The 16,292-nt window shown below is 43.7% G+C and overlaps 1 protein-coding gene across 1 annotated transcript in view; it reads left to right on the forward strand.

Annotated features, from left to right (window-relative positions):
• The window catches only part of ANO2 (anoctamin 2), a gene marked incomplete at its 5' end in the record, with an annotated part of 267,613 nt that overhangs the window by 229,020 nt on the left and 22,301 nt on the right, over positions 1–16,292 (forward strand). The window contains one exon of the mRNA XM_081127869.1: positions 5,763–5,908. Coding sequence (XP_080983995.1) covers positions 5,763–5,908 — 146 coding nt within the window. The remainder of the gene's footprint in view (positions 1–5,762; positions 5,909–16,292) is intronic.

The following is a 16,292-nucleotide window of genomic DNA, read 5'->3' on the forward strand; positions in this document are numbered from 1 at the left end:
TTCTCTTTTTTAAAGGTAGATACATAAGCTTGGGGAGGTGTTAAGTACATATAGGCAGCAGATGGGGTTTTGTCCTTGACTGCAGTCAGTGGGACTGAATGAGAGTAGGAAAGGAAATAACTTTCCCAGGTGCCCTAATGAGATACAAGGCCAAGTGTAAAGACCCTCCAAAGGTGTCCCATGCACTGCTAGTGGAATGTGCCCTTTGCTGGAAACACTGGTTTAGAGTAATAATATCACCTCTTAATCCCACGGGTCTCCACGAGGCTGGCACAGATAGCAGGCGTGTCCAAGAATCCTGCACAGTCACCCCTTGGGACCTTGGATAAGCTTCTCCAGCTCTCTCAGACTTTCCATTTTTCACCCCTAAATGTGGCAGGTGTCCCAGATAGGGCCACTATGGAAGCCCTACTCTGTCCAGGCACCTTCCACCAGGCTGCAGCACATCTCTCCTTTGTTAGGCCTGGTTCAGAGACCCTGGAGATGCAAAAGCAAAGTGCTTCCCAGGGAAGCAGTAAAACCCAGGGCACCAGGAGGACATGGTAACAGATAAAACTGGGTTGTGTGGTGTGCCTCAGACTATTCCCACTCACACCACCCAGGCTTTTGGGCCTGACAGAGTTGTGGCAGATGCTTTCCAGAGGAGCCAGAGGATCTTAAACAACACAGGCCCCAGAATAATGCTCAGCAGCAGTGACTTCTGAGATGACTTTGGGCATGGTGAGAGTCAAGGCAGAATCTGACCCTGTGCCATTTATTACCTGAGTCCACTACTGGGGATTTCCCTCATCCCTGCCCCCTTCACACTACCCCACCTTTCCCTCTCTCATATGTGTTTGTGCAAAATATACTTTGAAAGCAAACTATGTGGTGCCTCTAAAACATGCCACAGACATCCCAACTCCTCGCTATAATTTTATCTGAAACTAGGTCTCGTATTCTTTGAAGCAGAATTGGAAATGGCCTTGTATCATTCAGAAAGATGGGGGCGGGGGTGCATGTCTGTGAAAGGGTAAATGCCAGATTCTCTCCTGGGCAAAGTCTGGGATGGACAGAGCAGGTAAGAGCAATATTTCCACTGGCAAAATGTCCCCCATCCCTATTCTTCCTAAAAGCACAAGATCACATCCCAAAATAGCTGGACTATAACCCTGGACACAGCCAGTAAGATTTTATAAACTTTCTACTTTTTTTGGTAAATGTGATAAATATTATCTTTTAAGACATAAAACAGTCTCTCTTTAAAGTCATCACAGGCGGAGGCGGTCTGTGTTCTCCTCAGATAAATGGAATCTAGCCATGAATCAGGAGTTGAAGGAACAAATTTGAACCTTGTCAGGTGTCAAGAAAAGCAATACACAGCTCAGAGGTTGAGATGTTTCCTTTCTTTAGCCCATTCAGGCCTTGGTCCTGCCTTCTTTAATGAGGCTCGTGGTGGCTGTGGAGCCACGGTCTGTGGATGACAGCCTAGGGCCCAGATTCCTGTGGCAGGGCCCCCAGGTATGACAGACACTCTCCATGGTCTTGGGGTGAGCCCATGAGGCACAAGCAAAGGAAAGGCTCTGAGCCTTCCGGACAGAGTTTCTCAGACTTGTCATTAAAAAAGGGACGGAAAAATAGCAGATGAAAAGGCTAAGGGGGTAACATCAAAGGAGTTATTTTAACGAGTGAGTGCATCATACGGTTGGAATCATAATCTGAAGTTTTCCAAACGGCCCATCTGTATGTTATACAACTTGCAGGGTTCCCTGTTAAATGCAGTTCTTGAGGGACTTTCTGCATTACTTTTTTTAATAGGCTTTTCCCCCTCATCATTTTTGATCCACCCCCAGTGTTACACTGTTGACCACAAAGCTCTTCCTAAAGCTCGTCTGCTGCCCTCTCCCTTGCCACGTGGTCTTCCAGTTGGCCTCCTGTCCCTTGCCACTGCTCTTTCCTTGCCCTTTGGAGGTTCTTTTCCCTCCATCCATCCGTTAACTGTGGATATTTCCCCCCTCTGCTCCATTCACTTGTGGTGCTCAGTTGGGCTTCAGTTGTTGTCTCCATGATGATTTTCAGATCTTGAGCTCCAACCTACACCTGTTTTCAGAGCTCTAGACCCATATAGAAAATTGCTTACCTGACATCCCTACTTAATTGTTTCACGGCATCTTCCACCTCAACGACTCCTCCTCTTTATCAAAACTGCCTCTTCTCTAGTGTCCCCTGTCTTAATAAACTGTATCACCATCCACCACATGCCCAAACACCCTTCAATCCTTAATCTCTTCCCCTTCCCACATACAGTTCACCGCCAGCTCATTAACTCTACCTCCTAAGCATGTGTCAGTCTGTCTGCGTCTCTTCAAGTCCATTGCAATCACCGAGACCCTAATCTCTTCCATAATCTCTTCCTGAAGCTCTGTGTAAGATGGTTTACAAGGCCTTCGATGCTGTGAACTTGCCTTATCATTTTTCTTATCTTTTGTCACTTTCTCTCTCCTGCTCTGTGCTCCAAACATTTTGAATTCCTTTCAGTCCTTTCTACAAGCCATTCTCACATTTGCCTTTGGTTGTTGCACAAATAATTCCCTGGGCCTAGAACATACCTTCACCTGTCACACAACTCTCCTTTCCCATGCTTTTTCTATCATTTCTCTTTATTTAGTTGATTTATGCATCTCTTCCTCAGGGAAAATTTCCTCTGCTTTAGGCCACATTAGGTTTCTTTATTATGTTCTCAGAATTATCTAAACTTCTTTCTTCATAACACTCATTACACCTTATTGGTAACACTTGTTTTGCAGCTAGACTATGGTATTAAATACATCGGATGTCTTATTGGTTGCATTTATTTTTTCCTGGAGAGCATATCCTAGGGACATCGATATAAGAGACACATTGATTGGTTGCCTCCCCCACGCACCCCGACTGGGCAGGGGATGGAGCCTGCCACCAAGGTACGTGCCCTTGGCCAGAATGGAACCTGGGACCCTTCAGTCTGCAGGCTGACACTCTAACCACTGAGCCAAACCGGCTAGAGCTTCATTATTCTTAGAGTTCTGAAATCTCATAATGATGTGCTTTCATGGAGATCCTTTTTTTTTTTCTTTTCTTTTTTAACCATTACATTGAGAAGGTCCTTCCAACCAGAAAATGCCTATTCTTCACCTCTGGGACATTTTCTTAAATTATGTATTTTCTTCCCCACCATTTTCTTGGTTTTCTCTTTCTGATGAAATGTTGGAGTTCCTAGATTGATTAATTTTCTTATGTTTACTGTTGTCCATTTATTTGTCTTTTGTACTTTTTCTTTTCTGAGAGTTTATTGATTTTTAACTTCCCATCATTATTTCAGATCTAGAGTTGTCCTGGTTCACTTTCTCCTCCAAATAAACTTTTTGCTCCTGCTGGTGTTGGACAGTGGTAGTCACTTGGGAAATATGGGTAGACAGACACATTAGGGCCTACTGTTCCTTAAACAGTGCATGGACCAGCCACTACCTGCTGCCTTTGGTGATACCTGGTGCCTGCAGCTCCTGAGCCTTTCTGAGATGTTGCAGTAGGGGTTGGCTTGCTTTTCTCTGCTGTCTTTCACAATAGACACTTGATATTCAACCATAACAGCTTTGCTAACTCCTTCATCTACTGTTCATCTTCCAAGATATTCATTTCTTTTCTCATATACTTCTATATTCATGACTCTTTCTTTAACCTTGTGATTTTATACATTTTAAAATTTATTCACTATAATTTTTGCAGCATTTCAGAAGTAGATAGGAATATATGCATGTGCTCAATTTTCCATGTTTAATGAAATCCACCAGTTTTTACTAAAGATTTAGCCAAGTTCTCTGATTACTGGTACCTGGAGGAAAAGTCCTATTTGAGTTCTTGTTCTAGACCTTTCACCTTCTCTCCCTCCCTCCATTCTTCCTTCTTTTCTTCTCTCTCTCTCTTTTCTTTTTCCCCCCCTTATCCTCACCATTTGTCCTGACCCACAGACAGGGTCTCAGCTGGTCCACACTATTTGGCTTCAGAATCTTTAGGCTCCACCTAGGTTTTTCTCAATTTCTTATGATCATAGAATTATTGCTTGCTAATTTATTATGAAATGTTTTCTTTTACTGTTGCTTCTATGGATCTCAACTCATTCTTTAAATCCTCCTTTGATGATAATGATGATGATGATGATAGGGACACTGATAGATATATTTAGTGAGCCTTTAGTATGTATCAAGCCCTCAGTGAAGCATGTTACACAGATCATCTCTTTTAACTAACCTCATGGGCTAGTTAACATTTCCTCATTGTTGAGAAACTAAAGCTTATGGAGCCTTAATAAATGTCCCAAGAAACTATATAGCTGGTGAACTGTGAAACTGGGTTTTAAACAACTAGTTTCTGACCTCAAAGATCAGGCTTTACACTATACTACATCTACTTCATGGCAAATGATATTAGATAGACATTGATTAGAACATAGTTTTGAATGACTAGATTTCCATTAACTGTTAAGAGCACTTTCTAACAATGGAAAGAGATGCCTAATGTTGACAGGAGTGCTAGTCTAGAAATAGCTACACAGGGGTTGGATGATCTTGTGTGAGGAATGAGGAGGGTGGAGGTAGTTTCCTGTATTTAGATGGAGCATGGATTTCAAAATCCCTTTATATTCTTCAGGCCTATGATTCTGTCTGTTCTGCTGTTACTTCTCCTTGCAACTATCTCCTAGAAACTTTCTCATAGAATGATTAGCAGAATTGGCATCCTGCTCCTTCATCTAATTTCATTCTCTATATTTTGTGTATCAATGGGAAGTATGAAATAATAGCTACCATCTATTGAATGCTTACCATGACCAGATATTGTACTAAAAATTGTATAAACATCCTCTCACTTAAACCTCTATACCATAGAGGCTGGGCCATTATTGTCTTGTTACCATTCTAGACCAAAAAAAGTCCTGCATGTGATTGATTTAGTCTTCTTGGGCTGCCATAACAAAATTCCACAAACTGTGTAGCTTAAACAACAGAAACTTATTTTCTCAGAGTGTTGGAGGCTGGAACATTTAAGATTAAGTACTAGCAGAGTGGGCCTTCTTCCTGGCTTGCAGATGACCATCTCCTCGCTATGTCCTCACATGGTGGAGACAGGGAGATTACTGTCTCTTTCTTGTCTCATAAGGCTATCAATCCTATTGGATTAGGACCCACTATTATGACCTCATTTAATCTTAAGTACTTCCTGAAAGCCCTGTCTCTAAATATAGTCACATTAGGAGTAGAACTTTGACATATGAATGGGGGGGGGGGGGGTGATGGCTCAGAGGATTGATTTCAACCCATAGCAGTGGTAGACAATGTTTAGCTTGGCTTTAATGGAAAGATGATGCCCTTTAGACCTGAAAAATATTTGAATTTGGAGGAGAGCATCTTTCTACTATTTTCTGGACACCCTCTCTTCCCCTTGAAAAAAGCAGATAGATGTCCTGTTAGACTGTGTCAGTATTTGGCAGGAAGGGCCAGGTCTGTTGTTACTTATTAAAAGCAAGAAGAATTCAGTTTCTTTCCTGATTCTTAGAGGGGGAGTCTTTCATTATCCTGATGAAGGACCTCCTCAGATTGTCTTTAAGAGAAAAGTAGCTTCCTTTATATCCTTCTATCTGTTCTTGGATCAGAGATGACTTTAGTGTCAACATTAGGTTGCTCCTCCTTCCTGTCTGCATAACTAACTCTGTCCTCCAAAGACTTTTGGTGACTGGTCCATTTCTTTTTCAGGAAGTTAAAGAAACTATTTCGGAAGCTAAAAGATGACACAGAACCTGGAGAAACTGACTCTGCGCATTCAAAGCATCCAGAGCAGTGGGACCTAGACTACAGCTTGGAACCATATACTGGACTGACTCCAGAGTACATGGAAATGAGTAAGAGCTTTCCATTGGGTGCAGGTTCAGACATGGGGTCTGGGAGAGGAGTGAGGAAGGGCTTAGGGAAAGGACTGGGGCAGCCACTGTACCTTCCTGGGCTTCCTGGTTACACAATGTCACTTTCAGTGCCACATAAAAGTTGAGGAGTGTGGAGCAGAAAGAATCCCGGAATGAAAACCAAGAGCAACTCTCAACACCAAGTTGATACTAGGATGATGCCCTCATCTCCTTGGGCTTCCTCTCCTCATCTTGAAATGAGAAGTTTGGTCTCTCAGGTCCCTTCCCATGGCTTCCATCATTGATGAAGCTGAAAGAGAAATAGTAAAGTCTGAAATTTAAGGATAGAGTTTCTATTAAGGAAAAATAAACTAGTCCTATGACACTTGGGACAAGGGTATATACATCTTTGACATGGAGACTATAGGAGAGTCCCCTGCTCTGATCAGGTAGGGCTGGCTAAGATGTCAACTTTTCTCTAAAACACTTGAGGATGTTTTTTGTATGGGGGTGAGAAGTAGATTTCTAGTTACTGAGCCTCTGGTTGTCCTTAAATAAGGCTTTAAAACAGGAATGCATGTAGCACAGACTGATAAAACACAGTTGTTTTACATGTGGTTCAGAAGCCATGAGTTTTCCATTATGAGAAGTATCCCAACGTAGACCAGCTGCCTTCAGACTCTTGGCTACTTGTGAATGATTCTGATCTTTTATTGAGGTGGATATTTGAGAAGCCTCTTTCCAAGACTTGGAACTAATGAATTAAAAACATGGGAACAAGAGGTCAGACATCATCTAAACATTTACTCAATCTAGAGTGTTGGAGAAACATCAATTAGATCCAACAAAAGAATCACTCAATACTTAATATCACTGTATTTCCATAATGCCTCCTGCCTCCTTTGGTTAATCACTTTTAATAGAGGGCCACCAAAGCCTCTCTGGGCACCAGGTGCTTATTATTTCTAATGGATACTTATCCTCTTCTGAGTTGTAAAGATGTGTGTTTGTATCTGATGGGTAGAGAAAAGGACAGGGTCTACATTAGATGACCTCAAAAGTTCCGTTTTGGCCCTGGGGATCTACAATTCCAGGCAAAGCCTGAGCTTTGCATTCTAAATAAACTCACTAGAGAAGAAACAATCACTGTGTCTGTTTTAGGAACAACAGGCAAAGAAAATCTCAAGACCCAGTTTAAGTAAACACATAGCTCCCTTATGCTTTTCACCTTTGGCTAAGTGCTATCTCTAATCCCTCTCCAAGCAGATATTTACACAGAGATGATCACTCGCGTTTCAGATGCTATTCTATGCCTGCCAGCCTCTCAGAAAGAAATTGGCTGCCAGAGATTTGAGGCTTCCATTTGGGAAAGGCTTACATGAGAAATCCTTGAGCCCCGTCTCTGAGCTTCCACCCTCCAACTCCAGTCCCTTACCCTCACCACCCAATTATCTGTGTAGGTTTTACATGGCTGTCTGTCCAGGTAGCTGACTAGTTCAAAGCTTCCTCTTTTGAGTGATTAAGAGCAGGGATCGTCGAGCCATACACCCTGGGTTCAAATTCTTGCTTTATCACCAACTAGCTGGGCAGCTTTGGGTAAGTGGCCAAGCTTTGCATCTCAATTTGCTTTAGGTATAAAAAAAAATAATAATAATAGTATCTACCTATGGGATTGTTATAGGTAAGAACCTGTGAAGTTCTTAGAAAAGTATCTAGCACATATAAAAGCTATGTTAAGTGTCAAGTGTTGTTTCTCTTAATGGCCCCGGGACCCTAGGAAGGCAGAGTGTAGGAAAATGTGTTCCGCTTTGTGAGCCATTGTAACCTTGGATAGACAGCCACTCTGTGCGCAAACTTGGATACTTACAAATTAATGAGAAGAGGAAAAAACTAAAACTAGAAGACTTGGTGATTTCTGGAAGAAATTCGCGCAAAGATTATGGAGAGTGAAATTCACTCTGAGCTAGATTTCTTTCGTTCTTTTCAGCTCTGGCTTACCCTCTTCGCCCTTTAAGGGAGTATTTGCTTCCATGTACAATCAAAAGCTGCAGAATAAACTTTACTAAGTGACGACTTTGTCTAGCACTGTGGGTGGGCTAAGTGTGGTTAGAGGTGGGTTCTGGAGTCAAACCACCAGGCTTTGAAGCCTGAGTCTGTGCAGCTCGTTACATGACTCTGAGCTTGATGTTGAAAGTCAGCCAGGCCCATTGTCCCATCTCAAAAGTGAATTTGATGATAATGGCACCTACCTTATTAGGATGGTTCTGAGATGTAAGTGATCTATATAAAGTGGTGCTTGATGCACATAGGCTCTCAATGAATATTAGCCACCATTGTTATTGTCAGGAGCCAAATATCTTTCTCTTTAATCTAGAAATGGATTAAACACAGTTTGGAGCTTCTGAATGTTGTGAGCCCTGGAGGGTCTTCCCATCCCACTGGTGTGAGGTTGGGAAGTCATGTTTAAAGACTGAGGGTGCCAGACTCCAAAGCAAGTCTGACTCACCCTCGGAAGCCTGAGATATAAAGATTCCAAGATGTCTGTCCTTTCAGAGAATCTCGAGCCCTTAGGGCTCTGCTTGACAAATCTGGTGTCTCAAATGCACACTTACTGTCATCTGTTTATCTAAAATCCACAAACTTTTGCTCTTCTAGTCATCCAAAAAGTAATCACAATTGTCCTCCTGACTCAGGAATTCAATTATCCTCCTTAGAGTCTTCCTCTGACTTCATAAATGCAGCCCAGGCTCTGAGGCCCTTGGACCGTTGATGTGGGCAATGAGATGCATTTCTTGTTAATTCACAGAGTCATTAGAGGAAATCTCATTTTTCTCAGCCCTGAGTTTTCATCCTGTCAAACTGTAATAGAAAGGAAACTGTGCTGATGATTGCATATTTACTTATTTGTTTATTTGGAACAAAAGCCAGATAATTATTCTGAAGGGCCAGAGGCTGTTGGTCTCCCCTGCTCTCTGGGTTTGTACTCCAAGGCCTGTAAGAATCACCCAGCTGATAGACATGCATGGGGTAGGTCTGCCTCAGAGACCAGGCCAGCAACACCCTTGCAGCTGCATCCCAGTTGTCTCATGAAATTGTAAACTTGAACCCCTGGGTTCAGGAGGAGCATCCATGACTTGACATAGACCCTGTGGTCTTCTCTGTGACTCCTCTCTGACTTTGCATCAACTCTAGTTGGGGAGAGACTTGCTCTGTATGATCCTGAGTCTTTTTTGCTCATGGCTCTTTACCTCACTAACTTTGCCTCTACTAAGAATTTTGGATTCTCATTGAAGCCCTTGCCACTCTTGACCTACTGCAAACACCTTCTAGCCTGTCTCCCAGCTTCCTTTCTCTCTCCCTCTTCCCCTTTTCCTTCTCACTTTTAAAAATGGTTTTTCTAAAATGCAATCCAGAGCATGTTATATTTTCTATTTAAAACCTTCAATGTTACTGAAAAATCAAATTCAAATCTCCTGGTGTAGCATGTAAGGGCATCTGAGCTGGCTTCTGCTTTGCAGGCCCTTCACGGTGCCACACGTTTCATCTGGTTTTCTCCTGTTACTGGATCTGAATTTGCCTACCTGCCTGCAACAGGTTCTCCCATCCTCATTTCCTCTCGCCTGTTGTACTTGCTTTGATATAGGAGAACATGTGGGTGCTTTAGGGGCAGAGACTAAGCCTTATTCCCCCCTAGCCACAATACTCAGCACAGTTCCTGGAACATAGTAAGAGCTCAATAAAATATTTCTCGAATGAATATCTAACTCCCCTTCCTTCAGCATCAGGGAACTAGAGACCCTGCTTTTCTTTATTCTATGATATCCGGGCCAGCCCCCCTTTTCACCGTGGACATATTTATGTGTATTTTGAATATGCGGCAATTTTCATCTCCCAAGACCAAAGTAAGCCCTGGTTATTATCAGGGTTTCCCTCAAAGAAAAGTCACTTCTGGTTTTAATTTGCTCCTTTGCCTTCAGGGATCAAGTCATTAGCGGAGTGGACAGAATGGAATGCTCTCACTCAAACTTGGATTTAAGTTCAACTCCAATTTCAAGTCTTTCCTTCTGTACCACCCCCTGCAAGCCATCCCTAAGGGTAACGCTGTGTAAGGACCTGTGCCAGGCACTAGGGATACAGAGGCAACAAATGGACCCAGGCACTGCAGGCCCCAAGAATCTAGTGGCAGAGAGAAATGGGCAAACAGTCACAAGAAGAGGCCTCGTCGTCATAGAAAAAAAATGCAGCTAACTGCTTGTTTCAGAGAGGTTAGGCCTTTGCAGCTTTCACTTGATGGAGCAGAGGTGTGTTGCAGAGAATTGTCTGCTCTCATGTGCGTCTGGCCTGTAACTGCCCACTCACTGACCATCCTTGGGTTTTAGAAACTTCCACCTGAGTCAGCACAAACTCAGTACTGGAAACGAGGGGCTCATCTCCCAGCACCACCTCAGGCTTGTTTTGGGACTTTAGATGAGGCCAGGAAGAGACTCCATCTCAGGAAAAACATTTCTCTGCCCCCTGACTGGAGACTTGGTTCCTGTGACTATTTATTTTCTGAGTTTGCTACCACATCTGTGGCCCCCCATCCCCCAGGCCCCTTGCTGAGAAGCCTCAGCATCACTGGTCCTTTGCTTCCTGCCTCCACACAGCCCCCTCCAGCAGGTGGGTCCTTCCCCTGCGCCAGCTCTGGAGGCTGCTCCTGGTGCAGCCTCTTAGCCTCCTATACTTGCCGCTCTTTCTACTCTACCCTCGACACAGCCACTTAGAGCCACCATCCCACTACTACCCTATTAATTCTTTCTGAGACTAGTTTTGGTCTTATCATCCATGATACAGAAACTTCCAGAGTCCCATGTCCTTAACGAGGCCTTCGTGGGACATCCTGTCAATTTATTGAACCCTAAGCCCTTTTATACATCCAAGGTCCAGCTACAATGAACCCCACGGACCATTTCTCACCCACAGCCTACATGTCACTCCTTTCCTGCCTGATCTTGCATGTTCCCCTTGCCCTGGAATTCCCTGTGCCTTCCCATTCACAAACTAGCTCTGTGTCCCCTCCTCCCCAAAGCGCCTCCCCTTCCCTAACCTCACCCTATTTCAGTCCCCTCCCCCCATTTCTGCCCCTTCCCCCTATTTCTGCATCTCCCCCCTACTTCAGCCTGCCCCTCCCCACCAGCATTTCAGAGAGGCTGCCTCCTAAATCAGAGATGCCTGTTGGTAATTAATTTCATGAGAGCAGCTTCCCCCAACTGCAGGGCCTTGCACAGCGCCCGCCCCAGCACAGGCACTGGAAACATACTGGGCAACCAGTAAAGGAGTAACTGAATAAAGAGGCTGTTACTTATGCAGCCTTCCCTTTCTCTTACCGAGGCTGAAACAGTCTCACTTCTAGTGATGCTGACATCAATTCTCGTTTAATGGGCTGCTAATCCAGGGAGTGGATTATCAAGAACGGTGGTTATCCTTCTTTCTCTCTCCTCCTCTTCCGTTAGTGTCTCCCTCACCCTTCTCCCCTTCACCCCGCCTTCTCGCCTCCCCCATTGCAGGCCTGTTATGAACTCCTTTCCAGTGAGGAAGCTGGGGAAATAAGAGAAGGCGTAACGTGAACCCATCCATGCTGCCCATAGGTAGCGGCTCTGGGAAATAGCTTGGTGGGAGAGAAGACTGAGTTCACACACGTCAAAACTTAGCTGCAGGCCACTGTTTCTGCTGTCCCCATGGAAAACTACAACTTGGTGATAGTAATCATACCACTACTTCTGATTTCTCTGCACCCCTGTCTTCAAAGCGAAAGTCCCTTTAATCCTCAGATGATCACTGTAGGGCCCAGTGAGAGCAGTAGCTCTCCTTCCCATCTTCCCAGGGTGTCAGGGGAGACTTGGGTGCTAATCCAGCTCTGCCTTTATCTAGCAGTGTGACCGTGGGGTGCTACATCATCTCCCTGGGCCTCACTTTCCTCCTTGACATTATATTTGACCCCTGAACGATGCAGGGATTGGAGGCACCAACACCCTCCCAGTAAAAAATCTGTGTATAATTTTTGACTCCCCCTAAACTTTACTAATAGCCTACTGTTGACTTAAAGCTGGTAACATAAACTATAGATGAACACAGATTTTGTACATTATATGTATCATATGCTGTACAATTAAGTAAGTGAGAGAAAAGAAAATGTTATTAAGAACATCATCAGGAAAATACATTTACAGTACTGTACTGCATTTGTTGGTACCACTGAGTTAAAAACAAAACAAACAAACAAAAAAACCTGTGCAGTTCAAACTGTGTTATTCAAGGGTCAAGTGTAAAGGGAATTACACCAGATGATGAGTTTTTTCTTGTAGAGATGCTACCTCCTGTTCTGTGGTCATAACCAATTGTGTAATGAGTCACAGTAACGCGTCACTACTACTAATATATTTTTTAAATAAAAGTAAAACAGTGTCAATGTCATCCTCACTTTCTCAAAATTAGATTAATTTTGAGTGAGAGAGCAAGGGAGGTTTCAAAACCTGGCTACACCGATAGAAGTGAGTGGTGTGTGCAGTCATTTTTCTAGCGTCTTGACAAGAATAAACAGTTTCCAACTACTGGACCAGGTGACCTCCAGGGTCACTTCTAGTGCTGGCCTCTTAGTTGTTACATAGGAGCTGGATGGTGCTCCTGGAAGCCAAGAGCCCAGCAGGTGATGCAAGTTGCCTCAGGTCACCCCAAAGGCTCATTAATGGAACTGAATCTACAGCCCATTCAGGACCTGTGGGAAGTTAGGCTTCAGTGAAGGGATGGGGTAGAGTGAGGTTTTCTCCTTCCTTCCCAATAACCTAGACCTCCCCAATTCCAGAAGGGCCCCTGTCTTGGGCTTTGAACAAAAACGAGAGAAGTGAAACCAAAGCGGCCCACTCCCTCTGGTGTGCCTGACATGGTGATCCCTGGCCCTGCTCTCAGCTGTCAGCTTCTTTCCTCGTGATCCCCGGGACCACCCATGTAGACAGGAAGTGCGCTGAGCCCACTAGGAGCCTGTCAGTTGTAATGGTGAGGCAGGTCATCAGTTGAGGGAGGCAGCAGGGAGAGATGTATTATATTTACATTTTTCTAAATTGTGCTGGAACCAGGGCCCAGGGCCCAGCAGGCATGGGGGAGGGGCCATGAGGTGAAGGGGAAGCTGGGAGGAGGGTAAGGCTGGGAGTCAGCCTGAGGAGGGTGTGTTGGGGGTAGGGAGCTACCTCTGGGCAGGATTCATGGTGGGGATGGGCTGGCTCCAGACAAAGAGAAACCTGAGAGTGAGGGATTAAGCTGGAAAAACCTGTGAGGGGAGCAGCAAGCTTTCGAGGGAATCTCCAATATCAAACCCTTTTCCTGAAGAGCTTACTAAGGAGGACTTCAAGGGTAGTTCCCCATCCCCCATCTCTGAGGGGAAAAAAGAATGCTGGCCCAGGAGCAAGTCTTGACATTAATCATCACTGTCCCCAACCCCAAAATGAGGCTTCAAAGCTGCTTTGCCGCAGGCCCCTCACAGCCCAGTTGTGAGTTTTCCTCTGGGCCCAATGAGAGGAAATGCTTCAGTTGCTTTAAGAGCTGCAAGTGAAGCTGTCTGGACACTTGCAGCAATTTGACTTTTACAGAGTGGAATTTGGCATAAAAACATAGGCCTGAATTTAATCCTATAAGAAGAGTTTAGTGACAAGTTCCAAAAGACTCTCCTGATAAAGTTTTATTACCATTTTATCAGATAAATCAGTGATTTGATTGTCAGTTCTCACCCAAACACCAATGGCCTAGGTTCCTGTTATTCACTAAATTGTGACGGGAACTTCTCGAGGGCAAAATGTGTCTTATTTATTCACAGCACTTAACCACATGGGCCTGGCATACAGTAGGTGCTCAATAAATGTTTGATGAAGAAGGAAGACACAGAACAAATGAAAGAGGTCATCTTTAGTGAGGATCTTGAAGACGAGATGACAGTTCGACTTTGTAGACATCAGTGCTTATCAGAGTTCTCCAGATACCTTGACTATATTGATTTAGCTGGGACAGTCTACACCCCTTCCTGTCTCCAGGGGCCAAGATTCCTTATTTTGAAGTGTTTGTAATTAGGGCATGCTATCCTCCTAAATAAGGGCAGTTCTCCTACAGCAACTCAAAATAGTGGACTTATTATCTAGGTAGTTCTAGCAAAATATCCCATGTGATAGTTAGCTTCTTCTATGATAACGCTTTTTAACAAATATCCCCAAAGTCTCAGTGACTTAGAGATGAGACAGAGAATAAAGAGCAATGGAAAGAGCTGGCTCCATACATCACTAGGTACCCTATCCTGTAAATGATCAGGCAAAAGTGACCTCTTATTAAAGAAAAAATAGAAGGGACCGAGGCTTCAGATAGAGTGATGACTTAGGTGACACCCAAGATTCCTTCCAACTCTGATATCTTTGGCCATGGGTGGTAGAGATCACACTGGGTAATTTCCAAGTTTCCAACAGAGGCTGAATATATAAAACTAGTCACAAGGGTGTCTTCGCTGTAAGTGATAAAATATTCCAGAATATCTGCCCAACTCTTAGCACTGAAGCCTGCACATTCTGTCACCAAACTCTGAGTTTTGTACTACAAGGCAATGGCTCAGAGAACCAGGAAATTCCTTTCCCTGGGCCATCCTGTTTATACAAACTGAGTCATCCCACTGGATAATCAGGCATCTGCCATCTTCTCCAAATGGCACCTAAATACAGTTCAGGCAGCATCCAGGGTTGCATTCCAGTATTTCTGGGAAGTAACATGAGTCACAGGTCTTTTCTCTCCTTTTGCTTCTGAAGCATACATTGCTTATCATTATCTGTGATAGGAGTCCCTTTCCCCATAAATACTTAAAAGGAAAGAATATACCTGGATAACACACCCCTCAGTGTACCACAAAAAGCTCCTGACACCCAGGAGATGCCCCGTCAATACTGGAGAAATGAATGAGTGAATGAAAGGCAGTATTTTAAGTTAAAACTTGATGAAAACTCCATCATTTTTCCATTTCTCTCCTTGTTTTAACAACCAGGAAGCTCAGAGTGAACTTTGTTGCTCAACTATAGCCCTATTATAGGTTCTTAAAGTTTACATATTTGGTTTTTTCTTCATTTCCTTTTTTCTAAAATTCCGTAAATCTAATTGTGTGTCCTTTTGGTTGACTTTTTCATAGCCTTTTGAGAAGATGTAAGAGCAAAGGCCTAAAGCAAACCAAAGTCCTTAGTAATGACTTGTTGCTTGGGAACTTCCTTCTAATCATGACTAGTTTCATTGACCTTCCACCTCGATGACTGCATGACCACAGCCCAAATAAGTAGATGGGAGGATGGATGGGAAGACGAACAGATGAATAGCTGGCCCTTATATTCCCATTTTGCAGGTGGAGAAAGTAAACAAGAGTGAGTAAGCCAGGTCATTCATTGGTTCAGACAATAAACATTTAGTGGAAATTCACCCGCTGTTCTCTGGAAACCAGAAATTATCAGTAGATCTCACCTACTCAATTCTCTCTAGTTTTAAGAATCTGAACTAGGTCCATTGATATAAGATTTTTGAGGTGACATAAGTGCAGGCCAACGGGAGCAATAACACAGAAAACAGCAGGGATAGAGGACATGTATATGTGACTAAAGACCCTACAGAGAATGAAAGTATCTGTACAAGAAGAATACAAATCAGATTGGAGAAGATCCAATAAAGGAAACCTCAGACGTGTGAGAGTAACGAGGGAGCGGGAAAGAACACTGCTACATTAGGGTTGAATATTTACATTTTTATGTGATAAAAAGACATTGAATTTGGTTGGCATCACAAACTATCTTTGTTGCCCAGCTCCATCGTTTGGTAGGTGTGTGGCCATGGAAAAACTATTTCACCTCTCTGAGACTTAGTCTTCTCACTTGTAAAGTAGAGATAATGATACTTGACACTGAAGATTATTTTATACACCAGAGAGCATGCTGCCTGAGCATAACAGACAAAGCTCATGATTTCTGAGGTTTTGGAGTTTGGCTTAGAGGATATGGAAAGGGAACAATGGGTAGACTTTTCTAAAGGCCATAGTCCAGGCTTTTAAGCCTCCTGTGGCTGCGAGCCAAATTCTCCTGCCCTTTCCTGTGACTCTCAGTAGGGTTTACCTCTGAAGGCTTCCATGACCCTAGCTTGGCTCCCAAGGCAGAGAAGAGGGCTTCTCATGGACTGGTCTGTGTCACATGACCAACCTGAGATCCACTGTTATAACTAGACTTTGACTGCTTGAGTAGCAGGATTCTCAAGAAATCATTGGTCTTCTCCACATCTAAAGAAGCTAATATTTTACCATTTATGTGTAGGTGAGGAAAAAGGGGAGACTAAGTCTCCTTTAATC

The sequence above is a fragment of the Miniopterus schreibersii genome, assembly GCF_964146895.1.
Source record: "Miniopterus schreibersii genome assembly, chromosome: 2".
In the NCBI taxonomy this organism is placed as follows: domain Eukaryota; kingdom Metazoa; phylum Chordata; class Mammalia; order Chiroptera; family Miniopteridae; genus Miniopterus; species Miniopterus schreibersii.